This window comes from Scardinius erythrophthalmus, assembly GCF_964197995.2.
Source record: "Scardinius erythrophthalmus genome assembly, chromosome: 5".
NCBI classification, from domain to species: domain Eukaryota; kingdom Metazoa; phylum Chordata; class Actinopteri; order Cypriniformes; family Leuciscidae; genus Scardinius; species Scardinius erythrophthalmus.
The window spans coordinates 26,982,264-27,003,517 of record NC_138225.1 but is presented as its reverse complement, the minus strand read 5'-3'; the positions used below and the strand labels follow the sequence as shown (position 1 = coordinate 27,003,517).

The 21,254-nt window shown below is 39.2% G+C and overlaps 1 protein-coding gene across 1 annotated transcript; it reads right to left on the bottom strand.

The window, feature by feature from the left end:
- Positions 1-3,554: 3,554 nt before the first annotated feature.
- Positions 3,555-20,074, bottom strand: LOC308691263 (uncharacterized protein). Its single transcript, XM_081366310.1, has 7 exons — positions 20,025-20,074; positions 19,358-19,470; positions 18,993-19,193; positions 6,691-6,884; positions 5,894-6,004; positions 5,751-5,799; positions 3,555-5,504 (listed from the first exon to the last, which is right to left on the bottom strand). The coding sequence occupies exons 2-7, from the start codon at positions 19,455-19,457 to the stop codon at positions 4,933-4,935; spliced, it is 1,227 nt and encodes a 408-aa protein (XP_081222436.1). The 5' UTR covers positions 19,458-19,470; positions 20,025-20,074; the 3' UTR covers positions 3,555-4,932.
- Positions 20,075-21,254: the final 1,180 nt, after the last annotated feature.

Sequence of the window (21,254 nt, the reverse complement as noted above, 5' to 3'; positions counted from 1 at the left end):
TGTTAATCTGAATCTGTGTAATTTTATAATTTTTCCTGTATGTTATTTTCTTAAAATTTTGCACAGTGATTTTGCCAAGCAAGACATTTTGTTGATCCTGGACCAACATTCCTGACTGAAAGTTGTATCCTATCCCTACCACTAACCTTACCCATAAATTATCCATAAAATCAGAGCAAAATGATAGGTGAATAACACTGATAGAAGCACTGGTCATAAGCCTAAACTTACATAAACTGTAAACTTGTCCCTCAAATCTGACTGGTTGATTGGAATATTATTTCATGATCAACAACATGAAATCACATTCACCACTACGTGAATGTACAAAACAATCGGCCCAGCAATATTAATGCAAAGTGAGGTTATTTTCACCACAATCAAAAGATGAGATGCAAGGTGGCGTTAGTTGCATTTGTGTGAAACAAGAGTGAGCGAGTCTGCAGTGTGATATGAGAGTAGCGCCATTTTCTGTTACCCCGATGAGCGGGCAGTCAAACAGGACATTGATAACAGAGAATTTTAGGAAATTTTTAAATATTCATAATAGACATCAAGATACTGATTCAACTGTGATTTCATTTCACCATCATTACTGCTCAACGTCTTCTTTCATAGCCTTTAATAGCCTACTGTGCTGTCACGGTAAGGAAGTTTCAATAGCCTATTTCTCAACAAAGTCTTCAACCTGCTCTTGACTAATTTAGACACGTTCCAAGTTATTGTGTGTGAACCTGCCTTAATGGGATCAAGGGATTTCCCTTATTTACCCATTTTTCATTTAGGAATGTAGTCTACACGTGAGCAGCAGAGAATAGAAAGTTAGGGGGTTTTACTCCTTAATGTTTTTTTGCATTCCAACACTTACTGTGTTGCAAGTCATTGCAAATGACTTAACTACATCCAGAATTTCCAGATTGACTGATTTTTCTCCTCCTCCTTATTTTGTTATAATGTAACCACATTATTAACTTGTTTAAAAAAAATCAAAGCTAATTACACTAAATCTGTTGTCTACTCTGAATAGTGTTCATGAAAAATGGAGATCGTCAGATTTGCAACTGTGATATTTTTAGAGCAGTGATCAGTAGGACAGGAAAATGCGAGGTTTCTGTGTTTGCTGTAGCATTGTGACGACATGGTGGCCACATGACCCGAGACTTCCTCTCGTCTAGAACAAAGTACTTCTGAGAAATGCTCTGCTTTATACTAAACTGGCAGTATGAGCTCTCTCATACTTTTCAGAGAAAGAGAGAGAAAATATTTAATTGCATGTATAATGTTCAAGCCAGAAGTGTGTCTCCCATCAAAGTCCTGTGCTGTAAAAGTATTTTCACTTTAGTATTTGTTTCATGCATGTGCTTTAATACATTTAAAGACAAGTTTTGCAATGCAGACATTAAAGTGAAACTGATATTGTACATTTTTGATTCTCAGGGAAAATATCCTACATGACATGGTTGACTTGATCTCAATGTTCCCTTTTCAGAGCATATCTGTCATTGTGAGAATATGGTAAGAAATTGGATTTTTTTATATATATATATTTGCCTGAACTAGATATTATTTTAACAAAGAAAAAGACATCAGATGAACAGAATCTTTTATCTGACTACATTATACTATACTATAATATATATATATATATATATATATATATATATATATATATATATATATATATATATATATATATATATATATATATATATATATATATATATAATCACAGCATTTCAGTTAAACTTTATTTATAAATTGTGACTCCAGCTTTTCAGGCATAATGTATGAAAGCAGATGATTTTTAGAGATCCAATTACTGATTTGAAGATTAATCATCATGTGGCTCCTCCGTGGATCAGGGCTTTGGCTCTATATGCTTGATTCATACTGTGCGGGCTTCTGTGTGTTTTTGCTAAGAGCAGACACAGATGATAGTATGTTTTTCCTTGCATTCATTTTAATTAGAGAGCATCATGTGTATCGTGCAGGCCTTGGGTTTATGTTTTTAAACTTAATATTAAAGGGATAGTTCACCCAAAAATTAAAATTAGCCCATGATTTGCTCACCCTCAAGTCATCCTAGATCAGGGTTTCTCAAACTCGGTTCTGGAGGGCCACTGTCTTGCACAGTTTAGCTCCAACCCTGATCAAACACACCTGAGCAAGCTATTCAATGTCTTCAGGATCACTAGAAACTCACAGCTAGGTGTGTTTGATCAGGGTTGGAGCTAAACTGTGCAGCACAGTGGCCCTCCAGGACTGAGTTTGAGAAACCCTGTCCTAGATGTATATGACATTCTTCTTTCAGACGAAAACAATTGGAGTTATATCAAAAAATGTCCTGGCTCTTCCAAGCTTTATAATGGCAGTGAATGGCTGTTTCTGTTTTGAAGTCCATAAAAGTGCATCTATCCATCATATCCATCGTGCTCCACACAGCTCTGGGGGTTTAATAAAGGCCTTCTCAAGCGAAGCTAGCATTTGTGTAAGAAAATATTAATTTTTAAAACTTTATAAAGTAAAATAACTAGCTTCTGGCCAAACCTAAGCACAACTTAACGCCATCTCTTTCATGATTGATAGATGCACTTTAAAAATGGGATAGTTGAAATTTTTGGGTGAACTATCCCTTTAAAGAATTAAATACATTTGCATCCTTACCTCTTTTTAATGGCTTTCAGTATATTCTTCTTAGTAAATTTTGACCCCGGATACACAGTATATACTGTATATACGAAAAGCATTTATGCATGAACACAAATACATTTCTTACACAATTTCCAGTCTTTTACAAGAAGGACTTGGGATGATTTCAACCTTCTCGATTGCCTTTCCAGAGACTTTATTCATCCCTTTATTTGCACAAACCCGAATTGACCTAAAACAATCCGGTTTTAAATGCAATTATATATATATATATATATATATATAGATATATATATAGATATATATAGATATATAATATGTATATATATATATATATATAATATATATATATATATAATATATATATATATAATATTGCATTTAAAACTGGATTGTTTTAGGCCAAACCGGGGATGTAAAGGGCAGATGTTTTGTGCTAATAAAGGGATGAATAAAGTCTCTTGAAAGGCAATCGAGAAGGTTGTTTATATACAGTATAGGTTTATATATATACAGTATATATATTTTCAGAATAGGCCTTTCCAACCTTTTTATTAAGACATAAATGTTCAAGCTGGAATGATCCATAATCTTCCACATATTCCACTGATTATGTACACGTCAATTAAAATCTACTTTATTCACATTATGCTCATTATATGATATTTTCCCAAAGATGCTTCAAAGGGACTGTGGGCCTTAAAAAAGAGAAAACATATAGCAAAAGTGATCAGGCAAAGTATTGATCCCCCAATAATTAGATATGGCCTATTGAAATGTTAAATGTGAAAATGGAAATGTTATGTGTGTAATATCCAGTGATGCAAACTTCTTAACTTAAATACTGTAGTGGCAAACAATTTTCTACTTACTGAATAAGAGACAAACATGGATCAATTGTCTTTAAAGATTATTTATTCCCTTGCAAAGAAAGGTCAGCAGTCATACAGTCGTTACAAAGTGCCTGCAGAGTGTGACCTCGAGTGGGGGCTTTCTTCATTCTTTATAGTTGTTCCTCCCCCAAGGTTGTTTTCCTGAGGCTACATGAAGATATCTCTCAGCCATAACTAATACATTGTTTATCATATGCTATACCCTTGAGTGGAGCTCCTCTGTCTCAGTCAACACTCGTAGTCACACATTACTTTTTGTCAAGTCACGTATACAAGGTCATACACATACGTATATTCACAAGGGTATGTATCGACACTACATTAATCTGATTATCATCATATTTCTAAGATTCTATGAATATAAGAAAATGCTAACATATAGAACATATTCAATTTCTTCCACAATACTTAACTTCTTTTGTATTGCACATAAGAAAGAATAATATGAGCTTGGATCAACATATTGTGAGTAAATGATGACAGAAGCTTCATTTTATGGGAACTGAGCCTTTAATATTCAGAAACTCTCAATAGTGTGCTGCATTCAGCTGCTTAACAGAAAATATATGGAAATATATGGATATAGAGGACAATGCATTTCTAGATATATACAAACATTTTATATTCAGATTACAAAGGGTAAAACACAGCACCCCTGAACAAGTCACTATACTGTAGGATGTTCCCAGATAAATGAATACTGGTACATTGAAACTGAAGCACTTTACATAACAGAAAAACTCACCCAAAGCTATAAAAAGCCATAACACTCTAGCTATAATATTTTGAATATCATACTTATTGATTTAATTTCACTGCATACATCTTACAGTTCAATCAATGTAGTAAAATATCTACTTAATTACTGTCATTATATTTTGACTGTGTAGCCAGATGAGTACTGACCCTCTGGTATTGACTGTTTCTCCCAAGTTTTATTTTTCCCCTCCATTATCCATTAAAAAGTTTTATGCCATTACTTTCAATGAACTCCTCAGGTAAACTGCGTAATTTAACCCTGTCCATACCCATCATTTAACCATAGTTTGATTCTCGTCACCAAATAGTAATTAGGCTTGTCATTACACTAAATTGTTATAAATTTAATAAAACCTCACAGGATATAATTCTCCCCACATAACGCATGAATTAAGCAATCGATAAATGATAACAAATTATATTACTACTATAAGTATACCCAACCTAACCCATATATAGTACACTCACATTTAGCGGTATTTATTATATAGCAAATATCAACTGCTGAGCTTTAATCTGCTAAATGTGAATATAAGGCATGAAGATATTCAGATATTATAACATTTTGCATCATGCATTTCTGTAAAGCTGCTTTGAAACAATGTGTATTGTGAAAAGCACTATTTAAATTTTAAATATTTACCATTTCAAAAGACTCATCATCACTACTTTTTCTATTTCTTGCCACCATCTTCTCTACCTTCTTCAGCAGCTCTGAAACCTGAGGTCTACTTCCAGTCTCACTGATATTGAGGGCATGAAACCTATTTCCACATTTTAATTTATGGTTTTCAATCTTTAGCTTTTCATCTTCATCAGAAACAGTGAGAACGAGCATGAGCCTCTCCCAGCACCTTTCCTCAAAAACAACCTCCATGTCTTTCACTATCTCTCTCTCCTCTTTAATAAACTGATCTAGTGATATGACTAGGAGGAAAGCGTAAGGACCAGCTGAAGCTAGACGGGTACAGAATTTTATGTTTTGTTTAATTTCCTCCAAGGAGAGCCCAGAACCGAACCAGTCAGGGGTGTAGATCACAGCCACCTGTCTCTCATCCACCACTCCATTCTCTGCTGTGATCATCTTCAGGGCGGCTGAAGAGGTATTGGCCTGACTCTCTTCTCTGCCAAATATCATGTGTCCTACTGCAGTCTTCTCAGATCCAGGCATGCCCAGCAGGACAAGCATCAGTTCTGATTCACCTGGAAAAAGAATGAATGATTAGTAGTCCAAGCCAAAGTCATTATGAAATCAGTGGAGTCAATTTGACCCTCATAGAACAATGGCAACAAAAATTAGTGAGTTAAATTGTACTGAAAACTTTTCTGAAAAAAGAAAGAAAAAAAAAACATCTGAAAATCAAGGATGGTATGAACAAATATTTTACTATATTAGAAAAATCTTTATAGTAAGCTATAAGATATCTTATAAAAAAAAATCACACTCACTGAAATATGCTTTAGATTTTTCTGTCTCTGCTCGTCTATCCTGTTGTGTCTGAAATGAGTGATACAAAAGATATGTGTTAACAGAACATGACTGCTGGGCTGGACTGCTGAATCAATTAACAGAGTTTCAGCATATACTTTACCCCAGATGTGCGCCTAAGACTGCTGAACAATGACCATATGTTTTGCATTATGTTTTGCATTATGTTTTGCATTATGTTTGGCCACGGCCAGTAGCAGCTCTGCTGCAGACACTGTTAAAAGTGCAAAAAAACAAATCAGTTTACCATTTCAAGTAGGCTACTGCTTAGAAACTAACTTTGTTTTTATGCTTGCAGCTAACTTTGTAGCATTTTGTGTTTTGCACTTGTTTAATCATCACTTTAAGTAACACATGTATTTAAATGGTCTTTTATCTATTTCGCTATACTGTATGTAAAGTGATTGTAAACCACAGAAAGTCAAATATCAATTCATGCCACACAACTGGTAATCTGCCTATAAGCTGTTGTCTTGAGAGGCTACAACAGGTTTTGCAAAGGAACTCAAATGTCTTTGCGAGCGAACGCAAAAGTTTTGCAAGGGAATGCAAAGTTTCTCGTGGGAACACAAATGTTTTGCGAGGGAACTGTGGAACACCAACATGTCCCTTTAGCGGCTCCGTAGAAATGAGACTGGCGGAGAGATCATAAGGAAGAATCAGTATTCATTAGTAAGTATTTATGACAGTAGCAATTATATTTGTTGTAATGTATATTATATATACATAATGTAATATATATAATGTAATTCTATAATTGTTTTTAATGCAAGTAGACTATCTCTAATGACATATTTGTGACTGTATTCTTTATTTACTCTAAAGCGTACATTTAAAAAAAAATACTTCACACTAAATTTACTGTTTATTTTGTATCATTTATCCTGAAGAACTGGATACCTCTGGCTGCAGCCATTGTTTAATTCCTTCCAGAGCTTCATTATTCCTCACACACTTCAGGAGTCCTTCATCCTCGTCAAATAGACAGTCGATAGTGAATGTATTACTTCTGGTCACATATCTGCTGCTGTCTGGTACAATCTTCTCTGGGTCAAATGTGTGATGCAGCACCATGAAGACAGCTGGTTTAGACTCTGTTGAAATTAAGTGGGCATATGGTTGTTATATGTAGCAACTCATGTAATAGTCTTTTTATTTTACAGTCTATGGTAATATCAAAGCTTATTACACGGCTCTGTGGAACACTTGATTCTAATACTTGAATCAACTACTGATACTGATAATTATTGATAATCCATCCAGCGGTATGTTGTTCCCTGATAACAACCAGTAAAAACTGACAACACAAAAACCCCTTCAGAGTGATGCAAGACCCATCCACTTCACGTCGGAGTCCTGATCACCCTGCTGGGGTTTATTCTATAACATTTATTGGATGTACATTATCCCTTACATCAGGGTTCCTCAAACTCGGTCCTGGAGGGCTGCTGTCCTGCAGAGTTTAGCTCCAACCCTGATCAAAGACACCTGAGCAAGCTAATCAATGTCTTCAGGATCACTAGAAACTCACAGCTAGGTGTGTTTGATCAGGGCTAGAGCTAAACTCTGCAGGACAGCGGCCCTCCAGGACCGAGTCTGAGGAACCCTGCCTTACATGATATAATAACTGCACATCATATAATAGATATTACACTATTAATGTTATAATATGTTGACCTCATAATGTAATAAGGATTTTCCAAAGTAATAATGATTTTTCACATTATGTGATAGGTTATTGGGAGAAATGTATTGTATTATGAATTTTATCTTTCAATGTAATAATTTTGAGCACAAAATGTAATAACAGATCCATGTAAAATAATCTATTACATTAAAAGAAGGCTAATTAAGCTACACAACAGTTTTATTAAGAATTTTGTGATTATGACATGCTCCATTATTTTGAGTCACTTAACCTAGAAATACATTTTAAGATTTATGCACTAATAAAATATGTTTCTGCTTTCTATTATTGTAATTATACTTTTTTATACGATTTAGTCATTTAAATGGTTGTCAAAAAAAGTATGTTCTATCTACAAAAAATGTAAAATGTACTAATAATTTTAGTTATTGTCACATATTGTCATACACTTGTGGTCAGTAAACAAGACGAAGGAAATTCACTTAAGTAGTCTTTGATTTACATCCAAAAAATGCTCAGGAGAGTAAAGGAACAAGGGCGATCGAACACAAACCAAACACACAATGTTTCGTTACTGCAACTGTTGTGTATCTGTTCAGCCTTGTTAGTCACATGTCTTTTGTTTTCCCGCCACTCATCCGTTGCCATATCTACCATCATTAGTTCATTATCATCACCTGTGTCTTGTCAATCATTTTCATCTGTGTCACCTGTTTTGTGATCATCAGTGTCTGTATTTAGTTCCCCCTGTTCAGTCAGTCTTGGTCTATTCTCGTCTATGTAATGTCGTTACCAGTGTGTGTATCCTGCCTATTTGTATTGCTTAAGTTATATTTGTAAGTAAACACTTTGTATTGGAGCCTTCTGCCTGCCTTGTCTTCTGCCTGCACACACCCTGACAGTTACGTCAAATTATTGAAAGACAAAGAACTGGGGAGAACTAAGAGCTTAAATACATATAATTAACAGAACTGAGAACAGGTGTAGAACTAATTAGATACCGTGGGAACCAACAAATAATAATAAATAATAATTCATTACATTTATATAGCACTTTTCTCGGCACTCAAAGCGCTTTACATAGATGGGGGAATCTCCTCAACCACCACCAATGTGCAGCATCCACCTGGATGATGCGACGGCAGCCATATTGCGCCAGAACGCTCACCACACACCAGCTTACTGGTGGAGAGGAGACAGTGATAAAGCCAATCAGTATATGGGGATGATTAGGAGGCCATGATGGACAGAGGCCACTGGGCAAATTTGGCCAGGATGCCGGGGTTACACCCCTACTCTTTCGAAAGACATCCTGGGATTTTTAATGACCAGAGAGAGTCAGGACCTCGGTTTTACGTCTCATCCGAAGGACGGTGCTCTTTGACAGTATAGTGTCCCTGTCACTATACCGGGGCATTAGGACCCACACAGACCACAAGGTGAGCACTCCCTGCTGGCCACACTAACACCTCCTCCAGCAGCAACCTGGTTTTCTCAGGAGGTCTCCCATCCAGGTACTAGCCAGGCTCAGCCCTGCTTAGCTTCAGTGGGCAACCAGTCTTGGGCTACAGGGTGATATGGCTGCTGGCTGACAAGGAAGGAAGTAGAACACAAGCAAATGGACACAGGGAAAAATATAAAACCAAACAGAACCAAAGAATAAACCTGACAGCTATATGATTCTTTGTAGATATCCTTTAATTTTTATAAATAAATAAAAGATAATGAACTAAAGACATTATTGGGTTATGCAATGCACTGACAACCAAAGAGACATTTAATAGGGGAAAAAAACGATCCGGTAAATAACGTAACTGTCACAAACATTCATTCTTAGTTTCATTATCATGGACTTTTAGTTTTTCACTAGTTTCCTTTTTTTCCTTTGTTCAGTTTTCCTGCCACTCTTTAGTTGTCATGGTAATTCATTTAATCCGGACTGGTGTCATTAGGATCATTAGTTTATTCAGGGGTGCCCAATCCTGCGCCTGGCGATCGACTGTCCTGGGGTGCGTTTCCCGAAAGCATCGTTGGCCAACTATGGTCGCAAGTTCCGTCGTTACCAATAGAGTTCAATGGACATTGCGATGAACTTGCGACCATAGTTGGCCAACGATGCTTTCGGGAAACGCACCCCTGCACAGTTCATCTCCAACCCTAATCAAACACACCTGCCTTTAATTTTCAAGTGATCCTGACTTGCTCTGAAGACCTTAATTGGTTGCTTCAGGTGTGTTTGATTAGGGTTGGATTTCTGGCAGGCTAAAAAGTCATTTGTCTGCGAAAAGCGCAGATGTGAACCATTCAGGCTTCAGTATTTTGAGAAAACTGAGTTTCTCCCATATATGTCAGAAACTGACACAAAGGGAACCTTGGAATCACCAACAGCATAAAGTGTTCACGTTCCTGAACTATTTGAGGCACCTTTGAAATAATTACAACACTCAGTTTGTTTGGATATAGGAGTATATCAGCTAGGCACATCTTGACTTGGGAATATTTTCCCACTTATTGTCATGATGAAAGTCCAAAATCTTGTGCCAAAATCGACTGGTACATGGAGCTATTCATGATTCCTTCCAGCTTCACTAAATCCCCAGTCTCAGTGGAAGAAAAGCAGTCCTAATGCATGATGCTGCTTCACCGTGGGTATGATGTTCTTCTGCTGATGTGATGTGTTGTTTTTGTGCCAATCCTTTTACAGTTTTGGCCAAAAAAATCAATCTTAGCCTTGTCAGACCATAACACATATTTCCACATGCTTTTGGGAGACTGAATGTATGTTTTTGCAAAGTTTAGCCGAGCTAGGATGTTTTTTAGTCAGAAAGGGTTTCCATCTCAAAGCCCAGACAGGTAGAGAATATAGAAGATAGTTGTAACATGTAGGGAGCAACTAGTACCTGCCAGAAAGTGCAGCAACTCTTTTAATGTTGCTGTAGGAACATTCTTTACAGCCTCCCTGACCAGTTTTCTCTTTTCTTCTCATCAGTTTTGGAGGGGAAATGTTCTTACTTTCTCCACCTGTTGATGACTGTTGTGACTGTGTTCTAAGGTATATCTGTTGTCTTTGTTTCATGTCTCTATGTTTGTGTTGTGCTTGAACATATGGCTCTCTCTTTGTCTTTGTGTTGGCCATGTGTTCCTCTGTTCCTGCCTCCTTGTTTCCCAGTACCAGCCCTCTTGTCTAGTTGAGTCCTTGTTTGTCTGAGTGTTGTCACCTGTTCCTCATGTTCTTTGTTCCCTTGTTGAGTCCTCTTTGCCTGAGTGTGCTCACCCTGTTCCTCTTATTCTCAGCTCCCTTTTCTCATGTTTTGCCAGTTCGTTATTTCTGTGTGCCATTAACTTGGTGTGCTACATTGTTTGTTTAACAGTCTACTGTAGTTTCTAGTCAGAGTTTTCTTTAGTCTCACCTTGTCTATAGTCTCGTCGTGTCTTGTGCTTGCTGTGTCTTTTGTCTTCCCTTGTTTGTCCTCCAAACTGAGCTTCCCTGGCCGCTTATACCATCAGCCAAGCAGCAAGACCGGTGCAGTAATTGGTCGTGCCCTGAGAGTCGATCCCCTTGTACTGTGCGATCCTGCCAGGCACTTACTGTTCTCCTTCAGTGTCTTGTTGCCATTCTGTGTCTACCCTCCCTCATACTGTCATCCTGGGTTGGATTCAGCGGTCGCTCTCTCAGCCTGCATGTCTACTGTTTGGACTGTTCACCTCCTCTCCCTCACAATATCCTGTATTCTCTGCCCTCTTTCAAATAAACCCCTGATCACTCATTTCTGCATTTGAGTCCTTCCTCATAGATCTGTAACCGTATACCTTATGTAAATAATAATAATAATAATAATAATAATAATAATAATAATAATAATAATAATAATAATAATAATAAAAATAATAATAATAATCTGATGGATTTTGTAGGCAGGGTAAAATAGGATTTAGATTTTTAAAAATGTACCGTAAAGGAATACCAATGTTTTATGGTTAATAATAATAATTGCATGAATATTTAAATCTGTTGCATTTCGCAGGTAGTTTAAGACGTTTTGAGAAAATTATTACATTATGAACATGTTGTGAATTCTTTACTTTTATTTGTCTCTTATGCCTTTATATTCGGTAAGAGCTTGTATTATGTAAATATGCAAGATGCGACTTTTATTATGATACGTGTTCGGCGTAAGTGTTGCGCTATTGGTTACGCATGCAAAGCTAACAGAATGTGACGCAGTTTTCCACCTGTGCAGCACCGTCAAGTGCAGGGCAAAAGTTATTGACGAAGTAAGTTCATTCTATGACTTTATGTGGGTAATACTGGATGTTTATACTGCTGAATCTGTTTGCGATGTTAAGCCTTTGTGATATTGTTGGTTTTCGCGATCTTTATGATAATTAGTTCATCATGTGAAATGCACGTGAAAATGCCGCTAGCATCGTGGCTTATCTTGCTAATGTTGTTAGTATCTTGTTTACACATGTTGCTGATTTCGTGTGATATATTCTATATTTGTAATGCTTTCATATCGCGATGGGGACATTGTATAATGTACCAAGTTGTTTATATGCATCTTTATATTGTATTACTCCAGTAATTATTCGTCCACAAACTACAAGTTGTTAATATTGCTTAATGTGAAAAAGTGCGCTGTTTACTGTAACAGTATGTTTAACATTTAGTTATTTATTTCTGATTTATTGTTTATTGCAGAAACTACCTCCAATGCATCAGTGTGTATATGGTGAAACCCTGTACCTAAATAAATGGTGGAAAGAAATTTGATGACTCAGACTCCCTGATCAGAGTACTTAAGTGGTTAACACCCTTAAAAACCGGCATCAGTGGGGCAGTCCCCAACAAATGGTCCTTCGAGCCGGATCCTTAACTGCTTCAGAATGTCATCAGATGGCAAACCAACATTTCCTCCTCAAGCTAGACCATCACGGCAATGCCAAGCCCCAAGGCACCTTGAGGATTACATCCTTGACTTCCATCACCGACCTGCCCTTTCCTCCATTCCTGTTCATAGGGAGTCAGATGAGCAGAGAGGAGCAGCAGCCGCAGTGCATACAAGTCAAGCAAATGCAGACTCCAGCCAAGGTGGGCGTCGAGACACGCCCAGTTAGAGTCAAGCAGACTTATTGAGTATGGACTCATTAAATAAATTAATGGAATCCATGAACGAGAAGGAGAAAGAGGAGACAGCTGAAATGGACAATCTTCTCCGGAAATTAGATCGGCTTAAGAAACGAAAGCATCGCCGAGACAAGATGATGGAGCACATTAAATCATTCTTGAGGGAGGAACAGGAAAATGAGGACAATGAACAGGTACAGGCTGTTGCATCATCGCTACAATCTTCACCTGCACCTTCTAGCTATGTAAGCCCTTACTCTCACGAGGCACAGTGCTACAAGAGGAAAGGTTACATATAACAAATACTGATCCTGAACCAGAGGTGAAAAGTCGCAACTGTGGATTTGCTCCAGTTCAACCAAGTCATCCACAAACTACAGGTTTACAGTATTCCCCTATCTCCTCTGGCATGGCATCTCCTGTTTCGCATCACTCACAATTACCACAACTATATGAGCCTGCTCCCTCTCATTCGTCCAGAGTTCCGCCCAATCAAGAACGAGCTGTAACTTACGAAGCTGAACGAACATTCCAGCCCCTTGAGACACAACAGCTAATTTCGCCGGCACCTGTCTATCCGCATTCTATGGCACCTCACCGCTATCTTGCAACACCATATTCACAGATACAGCCGGTGAACACACCCACTTTATTCAGCTATCTACCCTCTCAAAATGTGGTCTCTGGTTTAGTCCCTTCAGTGAACACTGCAGCAGCCGCACCACAGCTCATGCCAGCCCAGACTGCAGTTCCACCAGATGGTAGTATACCTCATCGGACATTGCATAGTCCCCCTAAACCTAAAATTCCTGACTTCACGAGTGACAGCGAAAGGGAATTTGCTAATATGAAGCTGGCGTTTGACAATTTGCTTGAGCCTTACCCAGAGTTAACTGAGAAATACAAATACCATGTACTGTTGGAGCATCTTAAACTGCCTGAAGCTCAAATGATAGGGCAGTCTTGCCGGCATCATCCATATCCGTATTCAGCAGCTATGCAAGCCCTTCAGCTACAGTACGGTCAGCCACATCAACTGGCTCAAAGTGAGATAGCAGCCATCCTTACATCACCAGATGTAAAGCCCAATGATAGCCACAGCTTTCAAAGCTTTGCCTTAAGAGTTCATCTTTTGGTCAGTATGCTGCTGTCATTAGAGGGATCCAGAGGGATGGAGCTGAACTGCTGCTCACACGTGGACCGACTACTTAGTAAGCTGCCGAAGTATCTACGAGATGGCTTCATTGAGTTCCTTCAACAGCAGGGGAAGCTCAACTCTATAAGTCTTAACCCCTACAATCTGCAGGACTTTGCCGGTTGGCTACAAGTTAAAGCACAGCAGCAGAGACTGTCGATTTGATTAGTGCAGCGCTACCAGCATGAGAAAATTCCAGGGGTTGGGAAAGAGAAACCCTCAGCCAAACCAAAGGGGCCAAGTGTAGTTTTTTATCATGGTGCCTCCTCCGCTGAGACTGCGCCCTCTACCCATCTTAAAGAGCCCAAACAAAAGAAACCACTCAAGGTACACTGCCTCTTTTGCAATAGTAAAGAGCACTACATCACACGTTGTGACAACATCAAAGAGCAGTCGGTCACAGACCTTCAAAAGTGGATTTCTGATGGAAAGCGATGCTGGCGATGTGCACGACTACATGAACCAGAGATGTGTAACCTTAAAAAGCCATGCAGTGACTGTGGTGGAATCCATCTACAAGTGCTTCACCACATAGCACGTGATGATCCAACAAACACAGCAGGTACGTCAGAGAGTCGGATTTACCTCACACCTGCTAGTGCGACCTGCAGAGTGCTTCTCAAAGTGGTTCCAGTGTTGCTACACAGCAAGTCCAAGTCAGTGGAGACTTACGCTATACTAGACGACGGAGCACAGCGAACCATGATCTTACCAATGGCAGTACAAATGCTTCTGCTGAAGGGTGAACCTGAAACTCTGGCTCTACGCACAGTACGATCTGACATCACTCACCTTTCTGGGTCCAAGATCAACTTGGAAATCTCTCCGAAAAGTGAACCAAAGAGCCGCTTCCAGATACTTGGGGCCTTCACAGCTTCAGGTTTGGACTTAGTAGAGCAATCATATCCAGTGCAGAGACTTCAGAGACGGTATGCCCACCTCAGAGGGCTCCCATTACAGTCATTCCAAAATGTACGTCCACTGGTACTGATAGGATCAGACAATGTCCATCTTATCACAGCAGATAAGCCAGTCCGTCAAGGAACCAAAGGTGGTCCAGCTGCAGTGCACACAGCCCTTGGGTGGGCCTTACAAGGGGCAGAGGAGAGCACCACAAGCCACAGCTCAGTGCATCAGTGTCTTTTCGTGACAACCACCTGTCCCAATGACTTGCTCTACCGTAATGTTGAGAGGTTATAGCAACTTGACATCCTGCCTTATCGAAATGAGAAACTGGTGGTTCGATCCAGGGAAGATCAAGAAGCAGTTAAACTTCTTGAATGCAGAACACAGAGAATTCAGGTAGACAATGTTCAGCGTTATGCCACCCCCCTTCTGCGCAAACCTGGAGTTACAAAACTCACAAGCACAATCCAGTCTGTCATGCCTAGTCTGAGGAGTACCGAGAAGAAACTTCAGAGAGACCCCGACAAAGCTGCTGTCTACTCTGGTGAGATTACTAAGCTTGTTAAGGCAGGCTATGTTACAAAGCTTCAACCCGAAGAAGTCACCAAGTCAGAGGAGGTCTGGTATATTCCCCACCACCTGGTGTGTCACAACGATAAACCGAGATTAGTCTTTAATTGTTCATTCAAGTATCAAGGCCTATCTCTGAATGATCAGTTGCTGCCAGGGCCTGCACTTGGCCCATCATTGTTGGGCGTTCTTTTGAGATTCCGTCAACATCATGTGGCTGTAAGTGCAGATATCCGTGGAATGTTCCGTTTGCTGCCTGAGGACAGACCGCTTCTCCGCTTCATCTGGCGAGATCTGCACTCTGAGAACTGTCCAGACGTCTATGAGTGGCAAGTCTTGCCATTTGGTACAACTAGCAGCCCATGTTGTGCCATTTTTGCTGTGCAACAGCATGCCCGCAATAACCAAGAGAGTTACCCAGGAGCTCTTCAGATAGTGCAGCAGAGTTTTTATGTGGACAACTATCTGGCTAGCTTTCCAACCACATCTGAGGCCAAGCTTACAGTTGATCAACTGCGCAGTCTACTTACAACGGGTGGTTTTGACCTCAGACAATGGGCTAGCAACCAGCCATCTGTGATCTTACATCTACCCACAGAAGCAAGGTCTTCAGCTGCAGAACAATGGCTTGAACAGAACAGGACTGATTCAATGGAGCCAACTTTGGGTCTCAGGTGGAACTGTGCAGCTGATACATTGGGATACCAATATCGTCCCATTGAACATGCTGCATTAACAATGAGAACAGCTTATCAAGTGTTAGCAACGCAGTATGACCCATTGGGGTTCATTGTGCCTTTCACCACACGAGCAAAAGTGCTCATTCAACAACTATGGTGCAAAAGAAGAGATTGGGATGACTCGAATCTGCCACAAGATCTTCACACTGCCTGGGACACATGGGAACGTGAGTTAAAGTATCTCAGCACCATAACAATTCCCCGCTGTTACTCTTCAGTGCCCAATGATGTACAACGGGCTTATGACCTCCATGTGTTTTGTGATGCATCAGAACGAGCATATGGGTCTGTGGCTTACTTGGTAGAGTACACAGAAGATGCCGTTCACAACAGTGTTGGAGTGGCTTCAGTCCGACTCTTGTAGATTCAAAGTCTTTGTTGGAACACGAGTCTCAGAAATCCAGGAGTTGACAGAGCACACTGCTTGGCGGTATGTGGACACACAGCAAAACCCAGCGGATGACATCACTAGAGGAAAACCACTCTCAAATTTTACTGTTCCTGGGCGCTGTAGTCAGGGACCGTCATTTCTAAAACTGAGTCCTGAGCACTGGCCAAAGAGACCTGAACCGGCAAGGTCAGAAGAGTTACCTGAACTGAAAGGTGTCACTATCTGCTGCCTAACCTCTGTGGAATCAGATCATACCCTTCCTGATGCCACTCAGTTCAGCACCTGGAAAGAGTTAGTGGAAGCCACTCGGCAGGTATGTCAACAACTGACAGATGATTCTGCAAACATCCAGCCCATTGATCCTCGTGAAGCAGAGTTGATCCTACTGAGGAAGTGTCAGGCTCAGAGCTTCCCTGAGGAGACCATAGCCCTCAAAACACACAAACCAATACCAAACCACAGTCGACTAATATGTCTTGCTCCAGAGTGGGATATAGTAACTAATGTAATCTGAGTTGGAGGACGATTACGGAGGTTGGAAAGCCCAAATGTTGAACAGATTCACCCCATAGTGCTAGATTCGCGGCATCCAGCAACAAAGCTCCTCATTAAAGACTTTGATGAACGCTTATTGCACCCAGGCACAGAAAGAGTGTATGCGGAACTCCGGAGACAGTACTGGGTCTTGAGAGGGCGGCAAGCTATTAAACACCATCAGCTTAACTGTTCATCATGTCAGCGGTGGAGAGCTAAGCCTAAGATACCACGGATGGCAGACCTGCCTCCAGAGAGGCTCAGACTTCTCTGTCCACCGTTTTATTCCACAGGAGTGGACTGTTTTGGCCCGTATCAGGTTAAAATAGGCAGAAGGATTGAGAAACGTTGGGGTGTCATTTTTAAATGTCTTACCACAAGAGCTGTACACATAGAGCTTCTCAACTCCATGGATGTGGATGCTTTCCTGCTTGCTCTTCGGCGATTCATAGCCAGACGCGGCAGACCAAAGGAGATCAGGTCAGATTGTGGCACAAACTTTCGTGGTGCTGATCGAGAACTGCGAGAAGCCTTTGCAGCTATGGACTCCCAATTAAAGGAGCAGTTAGCCGAGTACCAGATCCTCTTCAAGTTTAACCGCCTAATGCTCCCCATTTTGGTGGTGTCTGGGAGCGAGAGGTCCGCTCTATTAAAGCTGCTCTGCAAGTGGCAGTTGGAAGTCAGTCCATCTCGGAAGATGTCCTGTCTACAGTCTTAGTAGAGGTAGAGGGCATTTTAAATTCAAAACCCCTCGGATATAACTCAGCAGACATTGCAGACATCGACGCCATTACACCAAACCTTCTCCTCATGGGGCGGCGGGATGCATCGCTTCCACAGGTGGCGTATGCCTCAGGAGAAATGGGGCGGCGCAGATGGCGCCATTGTCAAAATCTTGTGGACCAATTCTGGACTCAATTTACAAGAAACTACTTGCCTACACTCCAGACACGCCAGAAATGGCACAAACCATCAGACACTCTGACAGTAGACTCAGTAGTCTTGATAGTTGATCCGCAACTTCCCAGAGCTCAGTGGCCTATCGGTAAAGTGGTTAAGACTGTTGTCAGTAAAGATGGATGTGTGAGAACAGCAGATTCTTGTCAAGGGTAAGGTGTACACTAGGCCAGTAGCTCGCCTCATTCCATTGCCAGCCTTTGAGGACGAAACCAAAGACTTTTAAAGAATTCCCTTAACTTGCACATTTGCTGCTCAACTGTGGGTGCGGCTGTTGTGAATTCTTTACTTTTATTTGTCTCTTATGCCTTTATATTCGGTAAGAGCTTGTATTATGTAAATATGCAAGATGCGACTTTTATTATGATACGTGTTCGGCGTAAGTGTTGCGCTATTGGTTAAGCATGCAGAGCTAACAGAATGTGACGCAGTTTTCCACCTGTGCAGCACCGTCAAGTGCAGGGCAAAAGTTATTGACGAAGTAAGTTCATTCTATGACTTTATGTGGGTAATACTGGATGTTTATACTGCTGAATCTGTTTGCGATGTTAAGCCTTTGTGATATTGTTGGTTTTCGCGATCTTTATGATAATTAGTTCATCATGTGAAATGCACGTGAAAATGCCGCTAGCATCGTGGCTTATCTTGCTAATGTTGTTAGTATCTTGTTTACACATGTTGCTGATTTCGTGTGATATATTCTATATTTGTAATGCTTTCATATCGCGATGGGGACATTGTATAATGTACCAAGTTGTTTATATGCATCTTTATATTGTATTACTCCAGTAATTATTCGTCCACAAACTACAAGTTGTTAATATTGCTTAATGTGAAAAAGTGCGCTGTTTACTGTAACAGTATGTTTAACATTTTGTTATTTATTTCTGATTTATTGTTTATTGCAGAAACTACCTCCAATGCATCAGTGTGTATATGGTGAAACCCTGTACCTAAATAAATGGTGGAAAGAAATTTGATGACTCAGACTCCCTGATCAGAGTACAGAAGTGGTTAACACCCTTAAAAACCGGCATCAGTGGGGCAGTCCCCAACAGAACATTTTATTACAATAATGTGCAATTATTATATTTTGAGTTGCTACAACATGCATTACATTAAGGGTACATTACCTGAGAGGGCATTAAGTTCATTCACTGCAGCATCAATGTCAGTTCCTGTCCTAGAAACAATAATGCAGAAAACCAAAATGACATCACACTCTGCTACGCTGGACACCTCCTGTAGACCTGGTATTTGTTGAAGGGCATTTCTTAGGATGTCCTCTGGAGACTTCAGTGTCTTCCCAGGTAAAAGGATATAATATTTATTTCCTACAAGAGAAATACAACTATTGGTTAATGTAACTTAATTCAGATAAGGCATCTCAAACAATAAAGTCATCCAGTTTATTTATTATTTTTTAACAATCTTTAGAAGTCTAGAGTCTTTAGAAAAGAGCACTGAATTTAGTTATTATAATAGGCTACTGGTATACCAGCAGGACGTTCATCTCTGGGTTCATCTCTGGGTTCTTCTGTCATTGCCACAACAGTGCACAGCTGGTCATCTCCACTAGTATCAGGTGTCTGCTCCATTTTAAGTGTAGTTCTGAATTTGACAGCACACAAAGGAATATGCTTGATCATCTTTTTTTAATTTTTTTTTATCAGCGTGCTGCCTATATCTTTATTTAGATATTTTTTCTAAACAACCAAGACTATTTGTTTAACCATTTGTTATATATTTTAATTAAAATTTTATTTTCATAATCTGGGTCTGTTCTTGTTAAAATCTACACATTAAAATAATTCTTAAGATTCAATCATGTGACGTCAGTGAAAATAACAGCGCGCTAAGGTTTTTGAAGACAATGTCCATCCACTTGATGTCTTAGATGTCCAAATATATGCAAAATCACAGTAAGCAAACAAAATACAAGCGTTTATGTATTGTGCAAAATTCATGGTTGCATTTGTATTAAGCTATAAGGCCTTCAGAAATACTAAAATGTGTCGACATGTCGAGGCCTACATATAGCTGACATTCATGCATGAATTGCCACAACGGTTTATCAAACGTGTAGCCTATAATTTATTCGAAAAATAAGTCTAATATGATAAGTTATGATAAGATATGTTTTTTGTTTCTCTGCTGCTACTCACCCGAACAGCTGCCCTCCTCTTTGTCTTCTAACAGTAGCCGACGATCTTTCAGTTTCGTTTTGATTTTCAGACCTGTCATTCTTGTTTCTCTTTCACTTTTCTCTGCTCGAGACAATCCTACTTTTTTATATCTTTGTGAGTGTTTAACTTTTCAAAATTTTCCCAACATACTTTTGGGATATGTTCTTATTTTTTATTTTTATTTACATTTCCTAAGATTTACAAGCTTGCGTTTGATCTAGCCTAGTCCTACGAATTTTAATAATTTGCTGTCCTTTTCACCTTCATCCTCTTTGAAAATTATGGCAGATACTGTAATGCTGTTGCCATTGTTGAATTTAATTTTGCATTTACTCCCTGCACAGTATATATGAAAACAGGAAGATAACCCTACATGTTAAGTGTTTTTCTTCTTCTTTTTTCAGAACATAAATGCTTTAGATCCATTAACGGAGTTGCAGTTTACTTTATCAGAACTATATCCTCCATGCAGAAGAGCTTGGAAGCTTTACACCAGTATGTTTTGCAGTGAATACAGAGATTTGTGCCACAGTATAATAAGTTAGACTTGTTTATCCACATTGGTTATCAAATCATAATATTGACACTTTTGTGTATTTACTCTAAATTGTTAACTTGAAAAACATAAAGTACTGCTTAACTTACTTTATCCTGAAGATCTGGATACCTGTGGCCATTAAAAAAAAAAATCAAACAACATCACATTCCTACCACATCTCGCATAGATCTGGGGCCTCATTTAATCCCTGCCAGAAAATATCAGTCTTCTAACAGCCTGAGAGTTTCCCTGAGAAAGCCAAGCAAGAGCAGAAGCAGGAGACCAAGTGGTGCTAATAAAACGAGTTTATTGAATAATCGTGTGTGTTTCAATGCTTAAACTTCGTCTACCAAATCCAACAAATGTTATATGACTGCAAAAACAACAGAAAATGACATATGAATGATAATAATAAAATTATGAATAAATGATAAATCAAATGAAAACTACATGAATGAATAATGACTGTAAATTATTATAAAATTATATATATATATATATATATATATATATATATATATATATATATATAAACAGAAAATAAAACTCAACACAGTTGTATGGATTCTCTCTATAACACACACACACACACACACACACACACACACACACACTGATATTGAAAATCCTTAGATCCTTCATATTTGTATAATTAGCGGATATTAGCGGTG

Coding starts and splice junctions, on each gene's coding strand:
- LOC308691263 (XM_081366310.1), bottom strand. CDS start 19,457: ATGGAGCAGACACCTGATACTAGTGGAGATGACCAGCTGTGCACTGTT. Junction 6,885..18,992: donor TGAACTTAATGCCCTCTCAG/GTAATGTACCCT, acceptor TAATTTCAACAG/AGTCTAAACCAGCTGTCTTC. Junction 5,800..5,893: donor GTCTTAGGCGCACATCTGGG/GTAAAGTATATG, acceptor CACTCATTTCAG/ACACAACAGGATAGACGAGC.